Here is a 21,898-nt window from a genome sequence, read left to right as displayed (position 1 = left end):
TTCATGTCAAAGTAATTACCCCCTAATTACATCAATTTGCCCTTAAAAAAAAAGCAAACAAATCCGAAGCAATAAACCTTTCATTTTCTGCATTAAAGGGGCTTTTTTTTGACACGGGTTTCTCATATAAGAAAAGCAGTTACCTAATACCTTATTGTAAATATGTCAGGTGTACATCTTAATTGTCTTTGTTAAGGAAGAGCTCAATAACCTCAATTAATCCATGCTTTACTACTGAGATAAGCCAAGCTACATGATTTCAGGTGACGTAGCCATCTTTAAGAGTTTTTTCCTTTTCACATTTTCCTATAGTTTTCAGTCTTCCAAACAGATATCATCCTACAACTCTACATACAGCTATCGATGTGACAATTTGGAACTTGTGCAGCCATTCTGGGAACAAGTATTTGTGGAAATATAAGCTATATTACCAATCAGCATGTACACCATACTCCAAATCTGGGTTTAACAATATTAAAAGACGGTCACCTTAATCTGCAATATAAGGAACTTTTCACTTATTTACAGGTGGCTGCACGACTACTCGTAGCACAGAACAGGAAGGCCCTTGAGCACCTGCACATCAGACGTTGGTGACAGAATGTCTGGACAATTGGCTTATCTGAAAAACTAACCCCAAGGATGCATGCTTGGAACAGTCCAAGTGATGTGGACGATCTTGTTAACAGAAGATTAATTGATCAAATTTTGCCATGATCTTGTTTGTGAGTTCTGTGGATGCTAGTCATCTGAATGTTAATTTGTGTATCTTATAAAAGGCTGCCATATTTCAACAAAATCGTTGAACAGAATCGTTCTGTTGCTGAAAATTAATTGTTAAAAATTCCTTTTAAATTTTGATTTGCAACGAAGAGTGTTCAGATAGAGATGTCAGCTAGGATCTGATTATAACCACCATCTATTCCATGTGTTTTTCTGCATGTCTCATTTTAATGAAGTGGAAAAAAATCTGCTTATTGTTCACACAGCCATATGTGGCAATTATGACTATCCAGTGACAGCTTGTTGGTGTGAAATCACCTATCTGCTAGCTCTGGTATGGTGTGAGAACATGACTTGTCAATGGAAGCAAGTTTATTATGCAGTAAGTGTCTCAGCTTGTTACTGTGTATTCAGCCAATAGTATGGTGTGACCCTTAGTACATGCCTGTTCTCTTTCACAGGACTTTGATAATTCTGTGGATGTTCCTGGAAAAGCATGTGCGAATGGTAAGAGGAACCAAATGTTATGGTTATTTATATGCCCTAGGATAATAACCAAACCGAGTAAGTTTCAGAGCATACTACATTTTAATCTAAACAGATTAAATTCAGAGTTTAGCATTATAAAAAAGATATCAAATAAATTCCGAGTAAAAATGTTTGCTTCTTTACACAAAGATAAACATACAATAGCATTTTTGTTCCCTTCTCTTTACTCTTCAAGCCTCCGGCCACAAGATCCATATTCTTTTGCCCAATTCCAATGAGTACAAAGTCACCCAGCAGTATATTATCATGCAGCTATAGATGCAGATATAAATGTAACAGAGGCTGAGTCAGAACAAAAGTAGCCAACAGCTATTCTAAACATTGTTCAAATGTATCTTGTTCTTTTAAAAAAACCAAAACACTAAAGAGATTTCTGCTCATTGTTACAATTGCAACAATCCACTTCACACACACACACCCTCAACTGATAATTCAACAGATGGTCTGTGAGCGTTTAGAAAAGGATGCTGTGATTATGAAGACCCAGCCTGGGTTTCTCAAAAATAAGTCATGCCAGACCAATCTGATTTCTTTTCTTGATGGAATTACAAACTTGGTGGATCAGGGAAATGCTGTGGACATAGTGTATTTTTATTTCAATAAGGCTTTTGACAAAATCCCCCATGAAATTCTCGTGAGGAAGCTGGTAAAATGTGGGTTGAATGAGATAACTGTTAGGTGGATTTGTAGCTGGTTGACTGACCAAACCTAAAGGGTACTCATTAATCGTTCCTCATCATCCTGGGGAAAGGTGACAAATGGGAAGCCACAGGGTTCTGTCCTGGACATGATGTTGTTCAACATCTTTATAAACCACTTGGATAAAGGAATTGATGGGATGCACATCAAATCTGCAGATGACACCAAATTGGGAAGGGTAGCTAAAGCCGCAGAAGACAAAATCAGAATTCAAAAGGACCTTAACAGATTGGAGAACTGGGTGCAAGCTAACAAAATGAATTTCAGTAGGGACAAATGTAAGGTTCTGCACTAAGGCAGGAAGAACCAGATGCACAAATATAGGATGGGGGGGGCACCTGGCTTACTAGGAGTACATGTGAAAAGGATCTAGTGGTCTTGGTGGACCACAAGCTTAACATGAGTCAACAGTGTGATGCAGCAGCAAAAAATGCTAATGCTATTCTAGGCTGCATCAACAGAAGTATAGTGTCCAGATCAAGGGAGGTAATAGTACCACTCTATTCTGCCTTAGTCAGACCATACTTGGAATACTGTGTCCAATTCTGGGCACCACAGTTTAAGAAGGATGTTGACAAGCTGGAACGTGTGCAGAGGAGGGCAACCCAGATGATCAAGGGTCTGGAAACTAAGCCTTATGAGGAATACTTGAAGGAGCTGGGTATGTTTAGTCTGGAAAAGAGGAGACTGAGAAGAGATATGATAGCCATCTTCAAATATCTTAAGGGCTGTCACATGGAGGAGGAAGCATGCTTGTTTTCTCCTGCTCTGGAAGGTAGGACGCGAACCAATGGCTTCCAGCTGCAAGAAAGGAGATTCTGACCATTTTGGGGGAAAATTTTCTGACAGTGGAACAGACTCCCATGAGAGGTGGTGGTCTCTCCTCCATTGGAGGTTTTTAAACAGAGATTGGATGGCCATCTGCTTTAGCTGAGATTCCTGCAATGCAGGGGGTTGGACTAGATGACCCTTTCAACTCTAAGATATCTATATGCTTATACTCTCCCTACCCTACACGCTGTTGTCTCTGGCTGCTTACTGTATAATTTATTGCTGTCCAAGGTCTGAAGCGAAAGTTCTTTATTGTTATTTTTTGTTCTTTCAAATGTTTTGCCATCAAGTTCACATCTGCAAGTTCTCTTTCCTTCAGGCATTCCAGGAAAGGGGTGAAAAAAGAAAACTCCCTCCAAATGATAGGAAAGGTATGAAAACTTGTAAGAACATCTCCCAGATGGCAAGAATGATGCCCTAAGGGGCAGCTTGTGCTGACTGCACCTCCCTAAAATAACTGTTCATAATTTGTTCAAGTGATAGTTTTACCTTTTTGTAGATCCCGGGGCACCGCAAGTTGCATATCACAGCTCAGCCAAGTGTAAGGAAAAGAAAAGACTGACAAGCCTGTTCTACCTTCTTTGTCTCCTTATAATTAGATTTACAATACTGAACAATTGTGCCCCTTTATTGCCTTATTATGTCTATTCTGGGGCTTGGCAGATTTTGTTTTGAGTGACACCACATACTTGCCAGTTTAATGGCTGACTAAACCTACCCAAAAGCAGGAAGAACAGGGAAGAAAAATATATATTATACTGATGTCCTCTAAAGAGGGGGGAGGGAATACAGAGGAAAATCAACAAAAGATTTATTTCCAATCAATTAGTGGTTGCATTCTCGTTGTACAACTGTGCTCTGGAGAAAGTCAACGCCATTTTTTTTAACCCTCTAAACACCTACAGAGAAAAGGTTCCTCTACTTATATAAGGTGCACGAGAAGTCAACAACAATTTCCAATTCTTGGTTTAAGCCTAAGGAACATGCAACCTTAACACAGAGATTCATTAAAATTATGAGTACAGTAGACTTTGAAATGAGCAGGTTTTCAGTATAACTTCATAAAAAATCAATAGCTATGTAGAAAACAAGCAAAATTACTGAACAGAAAAATACTACAAGACTAGTTTCTATGTTAATGTCCAGCTGAACATTCTTCTTTCAAAAAAAGATTAAATGCAAACTTTTACACCTCCAACAGGTACAGATTTCAGACAATAAAAGGCACATACATTGTATGTGATAATTGTTTAAAAACAAGCTGTTACTACATTTTCACAGATTCTCTTAAATGTCTGTTAAATATCTCATTTCTACAAAGTGAATTTACATTTAAAGTACAAAGTGCAAATACTACGGTTGTTGGGTTTCTTTCTTTCTTTTTTTAATTGCCTTTTGGTGAGGGAGTCTCCCATGCATCTGAGAGACCTGCCTTGGACATCAAGTGTTCAGCCTTGTTTCTTTGAGGTTTGCTGCCAAAGAAATTTTGAAAAACAGAGTCACATATATATTGCTATCATATGCATTACGGCAATAAACAATTGATATACCAATATCACAGACACAAATAAAAATATATCACAGTCAGTCTAGAACATGCTCCGTGGTACAGTCCTCTTGAGACCACAGGTGGGATATCAGAGGTATGAATACTTCTAAAGGTAAAACTGGGATTGGGAACATGTAAACTCCCTGATGTTGCTGGACTCCCAACTCCTATCAACCTCTGCCAGTATGGTTAGGGATGACGATATTTGTAGTCCAACAACGTTTGAAAAACCAGTTTCCTTATTCCTGATGTGTGTTTTTAAACCAAACTCTCTATGCAATATACTAGGCTAAATGCTTAGCACACCAGAGTGTGGGGCTTAGCTTTGTCCTTTCTCTGATGTTTTACTTTTCCACATGTAGTGAGCTTTTTCCACGAGGGAGCATTCAAAAATACAACCTCTCACCTACAGTCTAAAAGTGTTCCAGCCCAGAATTCTGTCACTTCAGTTTACCACCTAATTCCCCACAACGTGTAGATCAGCTCTTGGTGAAATAGAAAATGCTAGAGCCCTTATTATCACCCCCTATTGCCCATTCCCCGATGGAAATGGAGCTGATTGTTCTCTTTTGAGGTGGGTGGTTTCTTTTAAAACCGTTCCTTGTCAGGCGTATTCATTTCCAATGCCTTCCTTTCAAGCGCGAGGCCTCGTGATGAAAGCCACCTTTGGCATCTGTGAGGTACCTTCATAGCCTCACGTCGCTGCAGCAGTTAACTGCCAACAGATGGTTTGCACAACGAGGACCATTTCAAGGCTATCATTTCACAGCACCAGCTTTTAAAATAATTGAGACTGAGTCAGCAAAAATATTTAAAGAAATCAAATCAAATAAAGGGGGAGGGGGGAGCAGAAACCCAGAAATGACAGAACTGCTTCACTATATAAGTTACATGTTGTTATCAGATTACAGGAAAGCAGGAGGAGAGAGAGAGAGAGAGAGAGAGAGAGGTATATATTATGCGTTGAGAGCTGTGTGCAGCACATGGGGCAGCAACAGCTATTATATACTTGAAATAAACTTTTGAATGGTTTGGACTTCTACCACAGTAATTGTTTTCAGACTGCCTTGTTTCAAACTTAAGGGATGTGAGGAGAGTTAAGCCTCTGGGCCCTTTCTTCAGCAGAGGAGAAATAAGAATTTTTTTTAGCTGTGAGGTTCTACCAAAGGTGTGAAAGCCTACACTAAATTAATTGCTGGCTTTTGGACGTGTCAATGTAGCATCAAGCAAATGACTGACATCATATGACTATGTAGCACCAAGGAAGGCTGACATCATATGACTATTTTTAAATTTTAAAAAAATCCCTTTGAGAGGTGGCTTTTCTGTAAGACTGTACCAGAGCCAGCCCTGTCATTAGGCAGACTGAGGCAGATGATTCTGGATGTCATGAAAGGACATAAGATGGCTAGTTATTTAATTTTTTCTTGTATTTTTACTTCCAGGGTAGGGGAGTGCTGCTTGTGGGATTAACTTGACAGCCTTGAGTACTATGTCTTCTTCTTCTTTGGCGATCACTTGTAGTTGAGTAAGATTGTCTTCCATAAACACGGTTTTAAAAGTGAGTACATAAGTGACTGTGGAGGTCAGCTCTGGAGCCACACGTCCTTCCACAGTGGGGACATGGGCTTCTGGGCTGGAGTTGATCACGGTGAGGGTTTGCCAAGCATGCCTTTCTCTTAGCACATTTCTCCCTTTCGTCCTGAGTTTGAGCATCTTCAAAGCCCATGGCACCTTTGATAAAGGCTGTTCTCCAACTGAAGCGCTTGCAAGCCAGTGTTTCCCAGTTGTCGGTGTTTATACTATATTTCTTTAGATTTGCCTTTAGAGAGTCTTTAAACCTCTTTTGTTGACCACCAGCATTACGCTTACCATTTTTAAGTAGAGTAATTGCTTTGGAGGACGATAATCAGGCATCCTCACAACATGACCAGTCCAACGAAGTTGATGTTGAAGAATCATTGCTTTGACACTGGCGATCTTTGCTTCTTCCAGTATACTGGCATTAGTTCGCCTATCTTCCCAGGTGGTGTGTAAAATTTTTCAGAGGCACCGTTGATGGAATCTTTTGAGGAGTTGGAGATGGCGTTTATAAGTCGTCCTCGTTTCACAAGCATACAGTACCTTGACTTGGGGTGGGGTATCTAACACAGGCAGTGAATGTGACTGCCAAGACATGCAGACTAGATAAGGCTGAAAACAGTTATTGGGAGAATGGAAAAGTGTCTTCTCCACACTTACCTGCCTGTTGGAAGGAGTACTTTCACCATTATTTTTTGGAGCTGTCAAGGAAGAAAACATGGTATGTTAGTTGACCATAAAAATAGTTTCTGTGCAAGACCTTAAACAAATCTTTGAAACTTCTATGTAATAAATGAGGACATTGCTTTACAATTAAATATATGTGTGTGTATTGGTGGGTTCTCCCCCTGCCTAAATCTCCAGAGACCACAAAATCTGAAACAAGATAGCAGCAGCTTTCAGATTTTTATTGGACTCCATAACCCAGTTGTGGCATCTGGCTTTATCATTTCCTCTATTTGTAATGTTCTGGCTGTGAGTGTTGTTTTTTATATAGCCAAAACAATGACACCCCCACACAAGAAGATATCAGCAGGCCAGGACGGATCCTGAGCTTTGCAGAAGTACAAGAAAATCTTCAGAGGGGGTTAAAAAACAAAAAATCTAATGGCTGTGGAACACTCCTACTCCAAATAGTCCACTGGGAACTGAGCGTGCTCAGTGGCAATGGAATACTGACCCAAGTCAGTGGGGTGGAGTGGGGAAATGGAGGAAATGGTGTGGGTCTGAACAAGCAGCCATCCACACTGCAACATTTTGTTGCAGGTCACCTCTGAAAAAGCATTGCTGGAAGGGGTGGTTTAGTCTGCTGGCTTTCGTAAAAACCAGTTCTCCATATAAGTCACAAGTAACTTATGAAACTCCAGATGCAATATCTTTCTCATAAAGCTGTGATAAAAGAGCTAGATAGGAGATCTTCTTACTATGACGTTTCTTTGTGTCTGCCTTGTTATCTTCTTTCGTAACCCCCAGGCAACCCATTAGTTCTGGAACTGTTAAGGATTTGTCATTATTCACGTCACAGTATTCCACAAACTTTTTCACACATTTCTTGGGCTTGGACTTTTTCCTCAGGAATCTCTTAAACGGCTTGATTTCTTTTTTGCCGATATCACCACTAGCATTCTTATCCAGTTGTTTAAAATACCAGTGGACAACTCTTTCCTCCAGAGTGTGATTAGGATCTGGTTCTGAAAGCCTGCAAAAGACATAGGCCATTAAGCGAGCATAAAACCTTCACTATCAGTTTCCCCTCTTGGACCCTCCCAATTCCTTCATCATATTTGTGGTGCTTGTGCTACTGAAATAACAGGACGAGGGATCATTGTGAAGCCCCCTGAATACTCAGATTTGTGTCTGATAAAAACACCACGTACACAACTTATTTTGCTTGACCTCTTCCTTGCCACTGCTCTTCCAGTATCACAGAGGCAATACACCAAGAGAGGATTTCTACCCTTAATTTCTTGCTTGTGAGCTTCTCATAGACAACAGCTTGCCTCTGTTTCCCCCACTTTCCATTCGATGTAGCCAGTCTCGGTCTGAGGTGTGCCATAGCAGCTGAATAAACATTGTCTCTGCCAGTGAAGGCACTACTGGGTTTGGTTCTGTTTGGTTCAGCCTATCATTGCACTGCAATCAGCCTATCAAGAGGAGGTGCTCCCAAAGCTGCAAAAGGCAAAACTAGAATGCAACTGGCAAACTTGTACCAAGATAGGAAGATTAACAGCTAAGCATGGGCTCACTGTATGCATTTGGTAGGATGATTATGAAATTTAAGATGAAATGGATAGTTTTATGTCCAACTAATCAGACTGCTTATATACCCACTGAATTACATGAGACTCAGAGAAGACACATATAGGATTGCATAGTCAGCACTATTAAAGCAAATGAATTGCCAAATACATCAGTGCAGCTGATTTACACAGTGGAGGCATGTTCAGAACTAAACATGTTCAGAACTTAATCAGATTTCACAGCTAGCTCAGAATTCTGCCTCTTCAGTTCTAAAATGCACCACTGAATTTAAATAATTGGGCACAATCCAGCCACTGTTGTGGATATTAATAAGTCAGTTTGGTTTCAATGGACAAAATATTAAGTGGACTTAATGCTCCATTTTTGGTGGCTCATGACCTTGTTACTGCTAAAAAGGGACAAGTTTTTAAAATACATTTTACTGATGTGATGAAAGTCCAAACAGGTGAGGAACGTGAACATCTTAGTGACTGAGCTGCAACAACATGAGGCTAAAAACCAAGATGACCCTGAAATACCTTTCCCAGCGGCAAAAGTAATAGTCACAACATGAGCAAAGTGTGTTGCTCAAAATTATATCATGGCTCTTATGGCATCACGTTGAATTAAAAGAAAGGAAAGAGTGTTCCACTTGGAACAGAGCCAGCAACTTCCAATGCGCCTAAATTGCATGTAATATATTTTTATGAATTTATAAATTTTACTGGGAGAAACAGAGGCTATTTTCTTTTCCATGCGAAGTGTAAAACTGCCCACTCCAGAAAACGAAATGAAATGCTTTATTGGATGACTTCACTGCCTTTGACTAATGGCTTGGTGTCTTTTATTTCAGCATGCTGGCTATCGTCCAGCTAAAGCTAGTTAGGACTTAGTCCCAGGTTAATCATCACCAACTCAACTCCCACTGCTTTCAATAGGATTTAGTCAAAACTAACTTTAGCTAGGCTGGGGCTGCAGGCTGCTCCCTTTGGAAGATGAAGCCTTGCTCTTAAACATCCTTGCAACCAGCAGCAGTCAGCGAGATGATGAGGGTGGGGCTTTGTTGCTCTCTCAGCTTCCCAACATGGTGGGTTGCTGCTGCTTACTAAGAGAAAGAGGGGCAAGGCTCAGGTTTAGTGTGTGTGGCTCCACTGACATGCACCAATCTCCCCCAGCTTTATCCCTCACTCTATTGGAAGGTGGTAGTGTTCTGCTGTGTTGAGAAGCCAGGAGAACAACGTGTCCCACCCACGACAATTCACCGCCCACTACTGTCTGCAGCGTTGCCAAAATTCAGTGACCTGATAAAGGGAAATCTCACAGTGTGTTTATATGATCCTAACCAATACAGTAATTTGATCTAAGGTTGCTATTTTTGGGTGGTATTCAGCCTGCACAATTAAAAACTGATCTTATGTTCAGTTTGCCACATGTTTGCCATGTTTTGAAGCAAGAATATCCATCAGCATTTGAGTGTGCATTTCTCCCTGGTTTATTTTTGCAAGCAATGCCCCCTAAAGCAATGAACTTTTGTATATTATTTTCACAAACGTATGCGTCGTTATGCACGCTTTCCCATGATGTGTGCATTGCAAACTCTTTCTTTGTTGGCAAATGCCATTGCAAAATTTGGAGATGTGTGAATTTTGAAGGATGGCTCATGCATTGTTTCAGGAAGTGCAAACTAGGTATGTTCGTGTTAAAACGTGAACCAAATCATATCCCTCGCTCATCCCTAGGGCACACCTCCTTCATGATTTACTTATGTGACAGCATCAGATCATTTCAGAGCACTCATTGCACACTCTCAGTCGAACCCCCTTTCAAAAGTCTTTGTGTTGTGGATTCATTGCATCTTGTTACTTTTCTAAATGGAAAAAATTCAGAAGAGCCAGTTATTAATTTCTAAGGTGGAAGGAAATTACTTGGCTCAAGCCTACCTGCAGAAGTCATGCCCTTTTATAAGGAAGCCCTTCCTCTTAATCCCCAATGTATGGGAGCAGGCTGTAGTTACTCAGAAGTGGGGGAATTCACCCTGCTCATATTCTACTTGATCCCTTTTTCATTTAAAAGATCAGCGTTGAGCTGCGGTTTAAATTATATTTGATAACTGTCATTAAGCTCTAGCTGTCTTCCACAAAAGTAAAGAGAGAGGAAAAGTGACAACCAGAATTACTTCCTAAAGCACACAGGGGACTGGAGCCAAACTCACCTGCTGGAAGGATCAGAGACTGCATGCACCATGTCTGTGGAGAGCGCATCCAAAACACTTGTCAAGAACTCATTCTTCTTGGGTCCTGGACAACCTAAAATGGAAACAGATTGCTTGCATTATTTAAGTCCACGTTGTGAGGAGGGGGAGGGTACATCTGCACTAAAACGTGGGATACAAAGCCACATTTACATTTCGGGAATGTTGAGGGTCAGATGTAGGCCAAATCATGTGGCGTTCAGAGCTGTCTTCATAGCACAGAGCACACGTTCTGAACAGAGCTTCATATGTCTTACATGTTCAGATTCTTTTGGCAATCACGCCAAAGCCAAGCACTTATAAACTCCCTTATTTCAATGGAAGAGTTATATCCAGTACTTGAATTCATACTAATTCCCAGTCCTTTTCCGTTGTTATGGCTGAACTGGGAATGTAAGCATGAACAAGAGTGTTGGTACAGTTGGGTGGATGTGTCAATTTTGGTTTCTTTCAGGTTCTTATTTTCCCATTCTCAAGTTCACCCTGAAGATATTTCAACAGAGTTTTACTGTGAATTTCTTTTACTACACACATTTTTGTACGCAATTTTTCCTGTTACACATTTTTCGCAATGCATTCCTAAGATACACATTTTTGCAATATTCCCCTATAGAGTGCATTTTAATTATCTTTTCACTAATATATGCATTTACACACACATTTTACCAGAGCACCTACATTTTGGTACATGCTGCTTGGCTGGAGAACAGCAATACAAAATTTTTAATGTGCAAATTTTGAAGGATAGCTGAGTTTTGGTTCGTGTATCATTTTGGAAAGTGCCAATCAGGTAAGTTTGCCTTTAGATGCAAACTGAATCACACCCCCTACCTCATCCCTAGATATGGGACATGTATGTCAGGCCTGTACCCAGCATTCTTATGCCAGGCCCCACATACGTCAGCCTGACTTTTCTGTACTGAGTGGAAAGGCATGATCTTTGCATGATCAATTGATCTGTGTGATCAAGAACCCCATGTAACCAATATAGAAAGGTCAGAGGTGGAGCCAGTGGTGAGCAGCGCATGCCGTGATATTGTAAGTGGGGCTCTCAGGCATACCCCTTGTTCCCCTTACTGGTGTTTACATTCCCTGTTCAGGAATGTGCATTGCCTGAACAGGGCTAGAATCTATTTTCTGTTCATTCAGAACCTCCATCAGACTCCTTTTAATCTCATAGAAGCCCAGCCTTCATACTGCCAACTTATGCTCTAGGCCAGTGTTTCCCAACCACTGTTCCGCGGCACACTAGTGTGCCGCGAGATGTTGCCTGGTGTGCCGCGGGAAAAATTCAAAAGATTTTTTTTTTAAGTCAAATTTTCGATTGGTGTGAGTCTGTGCTGTTAATTAATGGGGTTCTGCCTTCGGAGAAGATGAGCCAGCCCTCAAGGAGGTGATTATGTAATTTGCTAGCAATTCATGTCCCTCCCGGCGTGATGCTGCGCGCTGACGTCACAGGGCTGTAATGGTGGTGTGCCTCGAGATTTTTTTCATGAAACAAGTGTGCCTTTGCCCAAAAAAGGTTGGGAAACACTGCTCTAGGCTTCAGATATTATCTGGAGACTTTGCCGCTTTTAAAACAATTCAGTTATGGCTATGTGGTTGAGATAATTATCGGGAGGAGCATGGCTACAAAGCTAAGAATGATTTCTGAAACAGTTACGTTGGTTTTTAGATACATTTCTTTAGTGCAGGGGAATTTACCCAAATGGATTCCTGTTAGAGGAATGTTACAATAATGAAAAATGTCTGGTGCCAATTTCATATATTGTAAGAAAAAGGAGTGCCTTGTGATTGCTGTTTTGACACAGAATTGACCAGAATTGTAACCCATTCCTTCTACACAGCAGCTTGTGGCTTTTATAAAGGATGAATTATATAATATTACTTTCCCAGATAATGCAAGACTTTTCAATTTCAAGTCATTTCTCCCACTGTTTAACAGGCACTGTGAGGTGTTGAAAATGTTTAATCAACCCCCATGCTTTCTTCCCCCAAAACCTTCTACTGGGTATAATGATGACAGAACTGTGGGATTGTAATATTTTCCTGTTCATGTCAGCTGAAATATTCAAAATATCTATTTGGATTTGAAATTTGCCCTAGTGGTGGTTGGTGGCAGACCCTCCTCTCACCATGGCATAAATTAAGTCATTGTGTATGTGCACCCCAAATAATATTTGCTGCCTATTAGAATAATTTAGAAAGTTGTTTATGCACAAAATGGGAAACAAACAAATAGGTACCTCAACACCAAGCATGTTTATTTGGAAGTAAGTCCCAGTGTTTTAATGGGACCTATTTCCAAATGATACCAGTAATGATATACACCTTTAAATAATTCACTAAAGGATGCTTAGGCAAGAAGAAACATTTTCCAAAAGCCAATAAATATTTTATATTTGAGAGAATCTACTTAATCTCCAACCAATGACACAACTAAACATTTACAGTGGTGCCTCGGGTTACATACGCTTCAGGTTACATATGCTTCAGGTTACAGACTCTGCTAACCTATAAATATTACTTCGGGTTAAGAACTTTGCTTCAGGATGAGAACAGAAATCGTGCTCCGGCAGCGTGGCGGCAGCAGGAGGCTCCATTAGCTAAAGCGGTGCTTCAGGTTAAGAACAGTTTCAGGTTAAGAACGGACCTTCGGAACGAATTAAGTACTTAACCCGAGGTACCACTGTATAATCTAAAAATTGTGGATGGTTCTCATATCAAAATTATACAAAAGGGAACATTCTGGATTTGTGGCCACAGAAACATGGCCAGTGATATTCTGTGAAGTACTGATTTTGCAGGGGGAAGTTCAATCTGCAAAAATAAGGATAACATAAGGACTGCCTAGAAAGGCTGTTGTTCATCAGACAGCATTTTGAAAGGTGCTGATGCTATAGATTATCTGGTGCACCAACACAATTGTATCACTACTATTTATGCAGAAACAACAAGTACATCAATCTACCTGAATAAACTGTTTGCATTCAAAAACATCAATCCTGCACTGTAATAAAATCAATGACCACAGTCATGGTTGCTTCTAGCAGTGGCACTACAAAGATGGCTGGATAGGAATTGTTCTTGGGGCCTCTGACAGCTCAGTTGGTTAGAGCATGGTGCTAATAATGCTGAGGTTGTAGGTTCAATCCGCATAACGGACAGCTGCATATTCCTGCACTGCAGGGGGTTGGCCTAGATGATCCTCAGGGTCCCTTCCAACTCTGAATCCATGATCTCTTCTATGATCTCTACTTTCTAAGCTCAAATACATGTATGTAGAAACTACCCACTTTTCCAGCATAGGCAAAAGTCAGCTCTTTAAAATCAACTTCAGAGTTGAACCAGGTTCATGACATTTAGTGTTGGACTAGATGACATTTGGGATCCATTCCAGCTCTATAATTTGCTTGTTTTTGAAACATGCCAATTACATAATTATTCTTATTAGTATTCGTAACAACAGCCCTTCAGGGTGTGTAATTAAACATGATGAAAATAGTAAAAAGAAACACAGGAGATAAACTCTGAATTATAATCCATACAACATGTTGTAAGGAAGGCACCAAAATCAGCCATTGGCGGAAGCTGTAAAGAGATGGTGCCAGATGAGCCTCTGTGGGGAGAGCCATATTCTTGGGACTATCACTGAGAAGGCCTTTTCATGTACCACCACCCTCCCTTAACCTCTGAATGTAGCTGAACCAACAGAAGGACCTTCTCTAGTGATCAGAATTTCCTGGGCTGGTCTACAGGGAAGGAGGCTTTCTTTTAGCTATTTTGAGGCTCATGTCATTTGGAGCAACCTGTAGAGCTTTTATTTTTTTAAATAAACAAAAACAAAACAGGGGTTATATGAGTTCTTGCGTTTTCACAGTGATGATAAAAGATGGGTTGCTTCTTGCAAGAAAGGTACTGCATGAGAATCTGCAGAGTTTGCTAAATTACAAATGAATGACAAATAGTTATGTTAATAGAAATAAGGCTGATAAACTTAATAACCAGCACTAGAAAAGATCTAAGATAATAATGAAGTAGATAAGGATTAGAGAGAACTGTCCAGGCTGCAAGAATCAGAATGAGCTGCAAGAATCAGAATGAGATTTAGGTTTTACATTGTAAAGGATTGGCCATACCAATACAGTTGTAATATTCAGGTCCAAACCCTTTCCGTTACAGATTATCCAGACAGTCACTCATCACAATGGCTACCTGTTTAGTGTTTTGGCTTTCCAAGGCTGTTGGATCTGAGAGATAGGAGGAAATCCCCCATACTGAGTGGGCTGGGACTGAGGAAAACAAAATGTTGGGATGTGACAGATGTTCTGACACCTCATGTTTGGGGAATCAGCCAGTTCCAGGAGCAACTATGGCAGGGATCCAGCCTGATCTACAGTACACAGTCGTCTCTGAATCCCTTGCTAAGATCTCTGTACAGATTGGATTCATGGCGCCAAAATTTTCCTCTCTACAACAGAATTTTGACATTTCCAAAGGCGTGGTGAAAGTTTTCTGGCAAGTAGGGTGGCGGCAGCCAGCTCTGCCCGTCTTGCCAGAGAGAGGAGTGGAACTGAACTGCAGTTGCACAAGTAATGGCTTGCACCACTGAACCTAGAGGAAAACCCATAGTATTCTTCTGCCAAGTTCTCATACACCTTATTACAGCTGATGCACTGATCACCTATAGAATCTAGTTTGGGTTTTTCCCAGGCAAGAGGTACAAGCCATATCTGAGTGATCTGTTTCTCCTCTTCTACCTGGAAACCTGCCATTCCTTTATGCAGTATACTCTGCAGCCCTCGCTGCCAGAATCTAGTCAGAGTGCAGAATTATTTACTGAAAATTCATATACACAGATTGGGTACAACCCTGAGGTTTGGGGGTGAGGGAATGAAACTGACATGCTTATTTAATATATTGAACTCCTATTTTCCCTCTCTTTTTTGGACTATCACAGCAAAATATGGTGCTATGAGGGGGGAGGGCAAACTGTTCCTGTTTCTCATGGACTGTCACCCAAGCTGCTTCTACTTTTCATCCCACTCAAGGTGCACCGAGTTGCGCCCAACATTGGAGGGGCACATCATGTGTGCATGATGTCACATGCAATTGGGCTGCACACATAGGGCGATGTTCACCCTCGGGCATCCCACCTGGCTGTTGAGCACTCACCTGGTGGCAGGGCAGTGGGGGTGTCAGACCCCTCAATATTGGGGGGGCTGAGCCCCGTGCCCCCAAATATTGAGGGGGCTGATGCCCCTTATACTCCCTATACTCAGTGCCCTCTCCCACTCTCTCTCCACAAGGGCCCACAAGTTCTCTTGGAGGTTGCCTTCAGCAACCTAGTATCATTTAGATGTTTTGTACTACTGCTCCAAACAGCCTCAGCCAATGCAGACAGGGCCTGCTGAGGCGGGCAGAAGATGTAGTCCAAAACGTCTGGAGGGCATCGGATTGGTGAAGGCTGCCTTGGAGTTGACAGTGACAGGTTGAAGATAGATCAACAGAAATCAGTGTGTGAAAAGGCAAGTATGTGAAAAGACAACAGTACTTATCGGAATCACTTAGAGCCTCAAGCAAATTGCTGAGACTATTTGAAGAAACATAGTCAAGGGGTTATTGTTAACAGTGAGTACTATCCCACCCCCATGCTAACCCTTTAAAAATCTGAAAAGGTTTTTTTTTAATTGCCTAGAGTAAATCTAGCAGTTTCTCCCTCTCCTTCTTCTGAGATCATGATGCCACATTAACCCGACGCCTGTGACTCCTGACATTTCTGTGAACACAACTGAAACCATAGATATTTTTTCTATATCATAGGTGCAAATGTAAACCAGACAAGTCTAGTTCCTAATCATTTCACATCTGGTAATATGCAAGAAACAAAATATGGGAATGAGCCAGAACTTTCTGATGTTTGGTCAAGCTTTGGAAAGTCTTGCGAATATTCCCACCCCCACCCCCTGGTATATAGATCATTTTTAAAGAGGACAGAAGGATATTGTTTCCTTCCTTCTGCTCTGGGGTGTTTACTGAGTCTCTGGGCAATTTAAATATTTCCAGATTGTGTGGATCAGGAATTATTAAGAGAGGAATCGATGAAGCTACAGTAGGGTGTGGCAATGGAAATTGGACTTTGTCATTCCTTATTCGAGAGATGCTGTTTGCAGATGACACAGCCTTGACAGCATACTCCAATGAAGTTCTATGGAGACTCACCAACTGTCCAAGCCAGCAGAGAGTTTGGCCTTACCACCAGCGTTACAAAGACCAACATCTTGGGTCAGCAAATCACCAACACTCCACACATCAGCACTGGTGATCACACGCTTGAGGTGGTAGACAATTTTGTTTTCTAGGGTTCCACCATAACCAGCAATCTCTCCATTGATGCTGAGCTGGACAAGTGCCATGGCAAGGCAGCTACAGCAATGGCTTGTCTTTCCAAAAGGGTATGGAAGAATGTGATGCTAACGTCCAGTACCAAGATGAAAGTCTACTAGGCTTGTGTGTTGAGCACACTGCTTTATGGAAGTGAGTTGTGGGCAACTTACAACTGCCAGGAGTGATGCCTCAACACCTTCCACATGTGCTGTGTCAGGAAGATTTTGGGTATCACATGGCAGGACAGAATCTCAAACAGTGATGTGCTCTCCCAAACCCACATTCCCAGCATGTTTAGACTCCTGTCTCATCAACATCTATACTGGCTTGGTCCTGTTCACAGAATGGAAGATAGTAGGATTCCCAAGGACATTAGCTGAACTCACAGGGACTTACTTGTGAACATAGGATTGCACTGCCACAACCATCGGAAGTGACTATGAAAAGCAGTAGAAGTATGAGATGATCAGAACCCTCCGAACTTGAAGCATGGGAAGTCCTGTTAAAAATTTATAATTTGGCAGAATATTCAGATTATTTGATATGTATATGTATAATCTGGAATATTTAATGTGATTTGATTGGATTGTTAAAGTGGAAAATTTAATGAAAATGAATTATTATTTTTTTAAAAAAGGATTGCATTGCCACAAGTGAAAAATTCAGAACACAAGACTGGAGGGAGGAGAAGCTGCTTAATCCCTCCCCTGCCCACTACTTTTCCGCTCAATTCCTACCCCTCCCCCAAACCCCATTTGCTCCTCACCCCGCCTAGTCCCAGCTGTGTGTAACATTGTTGGACTAATACTGAACTGCAGGCTTAAACTGCTTTTGGGGATCTATTCCAGCATCTCTGCGTTCTGTATCATTATCCTTGAGATGAAGCACATGAAGTGCATTGAAAACATAATAACTGCTCTCAAAATGAAATTAAAGGCTATCGGTTTTCATTATGAAAGTGCTTTGCTTGATCATGGTGTCAATATCACTTTCACAAGTTTTTACCGCAGTTGTGATTAATCCTCTTTCTGCATCAATCTGTATTTTGCTATTTTAAAAAAAACCTCTTAAAACATGTGTTTAAGTGTGTGTGTTTTCACAAAATTTGCATTCTAATCCATATTTTAATAATTTAAACCCTGAGTCGTGTTGCAACTTTAGGAAAGAGCGTAAAATCCTGTAAATAGCCAAGATTTGGATCCTCACCTGGGTATGAGATTTATGAACCAGGTAATTCCTTATAGAATTCCTAGAGGTCAAATTTCACAAGAATCCCTATATGTTGATCCCAGGGTGGGTGCGCTATATCAGCATAGAGACTCTGCCTGTGGCTTTAGGATCAGGTTTCTTATACAGCAGTCTTCCTATTTTGACCAAATCAATAAATAAAATACACCTCAGAATGACAGGGAACTTTCCACTGAATTATCTATGGTTTCCTGAAAACGCCTGTCACATAAAACTGAGATGGTATTTAAGTAACAGAACTCTCTTTATGGGGGGGAGGGAAGCCTGATATTCAAGCAAAACACCGAACTTGTCACTGTGAATTTTATAACTCTGTTGCTTAACCTGATGTGAAAGTACAGAAAGGCCAAGCTTTTAGAGCAAACACAGGGTGAATGTTTGACTTCCCCGACTTAGTGTTGGTGAGTAAGTGTGCTTTAACGTTTGCACAGTGGAATCTCTGTTCCACACAGGTGTTATCAAACCCTGAAAAATTCTCCTGAGCTTCGTGCTGCGCTTAATTTCAACAGACTTGGGAATAAAATGGTTGACCTGAGGAAGGTCTAGCTGGATGTCAGGAATAATTCACCCTCAGTGAATTCCTCTATGCAGACAAGAAAAAGGGCAGCGGGAGAGCTTGTCAAGGAATGTTTCGAGCAAAACTTTCATGCCTCAGCTTCTTTCTCTCTCTCTCTCTCTCTCTCTCTCTCTCTTTCTTTCTTTCTTTCTTTCTTTTTGGAACAGCCACCTATATTGTGTGGCTTTGACAGATTACATTAATAATTTCTTGTAAAGGGTTGAAGTTGAAACCACACGATGTTAGCCTGCAGGTTCAAAGATGTAACACAGAATTAAGTGTTTACTTTAGAAATAGTTTTGCCCGCAAGTATGTTTTCCATTCAAACACAAAATGAACCATGGAGAAATTAGGCCAATGAATGCATACCTCGTGTGACAAGGATATACACAAACACTTCACCTCAGCAAGGAGCTAAATAGCATAAAGTTCTCCAGTGTCAAATGGGCTGTGCAACCCAAAGGCTACCTATCAGCACCAAGGTGTGTGCCTGTGTACACTGAGAAACCTCTAACTCATGTTTTCATGTGTCCCTACAAATTTTGCTGTCGGCCAGCAGGCGGGATTTATTGTAAATTGCACTCTTCTCAGCTGTTTGGTGGGCGAGGGGTGAGCAATCACAATGGTTGAAGAGAACACTTGGAAGGCAGGCTGGCAGCAGGGTGATCAGTTGGGGTAGACTGTGCGTGTCTGCTCTTCTCTGTCCTAGAAGGGAGAGCCTTTGAAAGTGTGGATCAGAATGCTTATTTATTTATTGAAATATTTATAAACTGCACTTTCATAAATGTATGAGCATCATAAAATCAGTAAAACGGTGATATTTTTTATTTTATTTTTAAGATTTCAGGTGCAGCCCCACACAGGTGAATGTTTTTCCATAAGAGGAAAAGGAGCCAGTGGGGATTACTTCTGAGTAGACATGCATGGGATTGCATTGTTAAAAGTTTGACAACACAATATACACATCTATTCAGAAGTAAGGCTCATTGGGTTCAAAGAAGCTTCCTCCAAGGTATAGCATCACAGCATAAAAATAGCCAAATAAAAGAGTGTTCATATTCTGGATAAACCTTCTTCTTAAAAATGAACCCGTTCCCTACAAAACCTAGAAAAGCCACCTGAAAATGTTTAATACTTATGATCCCATATAACTGTTTGACCAGGAAAAGTTTCAGGTTAAATATTAGAGGCTGAGTTTAAGGTTTAAATTGGCTCAGGAAAAGAGAATTTCATTTTCAGAAAATGTTTAAATACTTACCGACAAAGTATGGTGCAGAGACAGCAAATGCCAAGCAACTGGGGTGTCAAGGGAAAATGGACAATGGTCTGCTGAATGAGGAAGCATCCAGAGATATAAAACTGAAGGTGGGAAGCAATTTCTTTTTGCCTCCTCTGCCAATTTTTAGGTAGCTGTCCATCATATTAATTGAGACTACTCGTGACAGAAATTGGGGATAACAAACAAAGGTAAGCATCTATTGCTAGGTAGGAAATTGTAACACAGAGGTCCAAAATTGCATTAATTCCAGTGCTTAAATTACTGGCCCAATAAATAGTCTGGTAAGGGCATCTTCTGGCTTCTCTTTTTGTCAAGCTCTACATTGGTGGCGTGGTTTCAATGAAGAGGAAGTGCCTCTTACCCAAGAACAATAATTCTGCTGTATGCAGATGACAGAATCCTATTGGCACAGCATTGATTAGGGTTACGAAGACCTAGACTACTGTTTTTTATTTTTTTTTAAGCAATTACCCTTTGGCGGAACATCTAGCCATTAATGATGTCAAAAATGAAGATTACGGTTTTTCAGACATAAACTTCAAAGTTATAGCTAGATGATAGATGGCCACTCAATTGATCAGACCGACTCATTCAAATATTTGGTCATTTATTTTTCTGCCAACAGCAACTGGAGGAAAAATTTATTAGGTTTAAGACTACCACGAGCACTGGCAATCATCTACCTTTCCATAAATAGTTTGACTTACGTTGCTCTAATAGTTCCTGAAGCACTTCACTTGTTATTTGGTGCTCAGGTTTGGAGCACTAGTAAAATAGCGAGGACTGGAACCACTGTAAGCACATTCTTTTATTCCTTTTTTTTTTTTTTGCCAAGCTACACTTCTCTTACTCAACTGAAATTTATATGAATTCGATATTATCCACAACAAAAATTGATGAAGTCTTATAAAATGCCTCATGACTGTGAATATCTAATTGTCTCTGTAATTTACCCAAGTTTGCATTTTATCTTTGAAGTTTGCTTAAGAAAAGACATTAGCATTTGCGAAGAATTTTGTTTCTGTTATTGAGTTTTGAAGGCTTTTAAAAATAAGTTACAAATATAGTGTTGCATCCAGTGCAGCACTAAGTAACTTGTTCTGTCAGTGCAAGGAGTCATGCACAAGGAACTTCCCCACTCTTCTCTCCTTGCAGACCCCCAAACTCTATTCCGGGGTTTCCAGATTTCTGTAGGGCACAGTGCATGCCAGAGAGAGGAGCAGGGAGTTCTATTGTTCCATGTTTATTGCTCCTGTTTAGTAACTGTATACCCGAAGGAGTGCCTCCACCCCCATCGTTCAGCCCAGACACTAAGATCCAGCACCAAGGGCCTTCTGGCAGTTCCAGCACAGCTAGAAGTGAGTTTACAGGGAACCAGGCAGAGGGCCTTCTTGGTAGTGGCGCCCGCACTGTGGAACGCCCTCCCATCAGATGTCAAGGAAATAGACAACTATCTGACTTTTAGAAGACATCTGTCTAGGGAAGTTTTAAATGTTTGATGTTCTATCGTGTCTTTAATATTCTTTTGGAAGCTGCCCAGAGTGACTAGGGAAACCCAGCCAGATGGGCAGAGTATAAATATATGATTACTACTACTACTACTACTACTACTACTACAACATCAGGAGAGGGCTGAAGACTTATGAAAATCCAGTCTACAATTCTTCAATTGTAGAATATGCTTCTGCTCGCCTGTTCTATTTCCCCTGCCACTTTGTTCTAAAAAGCAGATTGCCATGTGGCACAGGATGAAGATGGGCACAGTGGTGCTCTTCAAGAGAAACCACCACAAAACGTGTCCATTGAGTAGGTCAGGCCTCTGGGCCATAGCTGGCAAATGCTAAAATTGGGAAGGCAGCCTTTTCCCATCATTCATAGGAGTTTAACATAATAATAATAATAAAAACCTAAAGCTGGTCAAATATATTACGGACTGAATTGCAACCCAAAGTATGCATTTACAACAGTGCTTAAAATAGAGGTTTATAAATGGAAACGCTGACA

At 40.8% G+C, this 21,898-nt stretch overlaps 1 protein-coding gene across 2 annotated transcripts in view; it reads right to left on the bottom strand.

The window, feature by feature from the left end:
• Positions 1 to 1,292: 1,292 nt before the first annotated feature.
• SMOC2 (SPARC related modular calcium binding 2) overlaps positions 1,293 to 21,898 on the bottom strand; it is a 133,251-nt gene continuing 112,645 nt past the window's right edge. For both annotated transcript variants that reach the window (XM_083496559.1, XM_083496560.1), the window contains 4 exons: positions 10,386 to 10,479; positions 7,357 to 7,631; positions 6,593 to 6,633; positions 1,293 to 4,274 (listed from right to left, as the gene is read on the bottom strand). In XM_083496559.1, coding sequence (XP_083352685.1) covers positions 4,251 to 4,274; positions 6,593 to 6,633; positions 7,357 to 7,631; positions 10,386 to 10,479 — 434 coding nt within the window. In that variant the 3' untranslated portion in view covers positions 1,293 to 4,250. The remainder of the gene's footprint in view (positions 4,275 to 6,592; positions 6,634 to 7,356; positions 7,632 to 10,385; positions 10,480 to 21,898) is intronic.

This window comes from Podarcis liolepis (genome assembly GCF_965112155.1).
Source record: "Podarcis liolepis genome assembly, chromosome: 3".
Lineage (NCBI taxonomy): Eukaryota > Metazoa > Chordata > Lepidosauria > Squamata > Lacertidae > Podarcis > Podarcis liolepis.
This window is presented reverse-complemented; position numbering and strand designations above follow the sequence as displayed.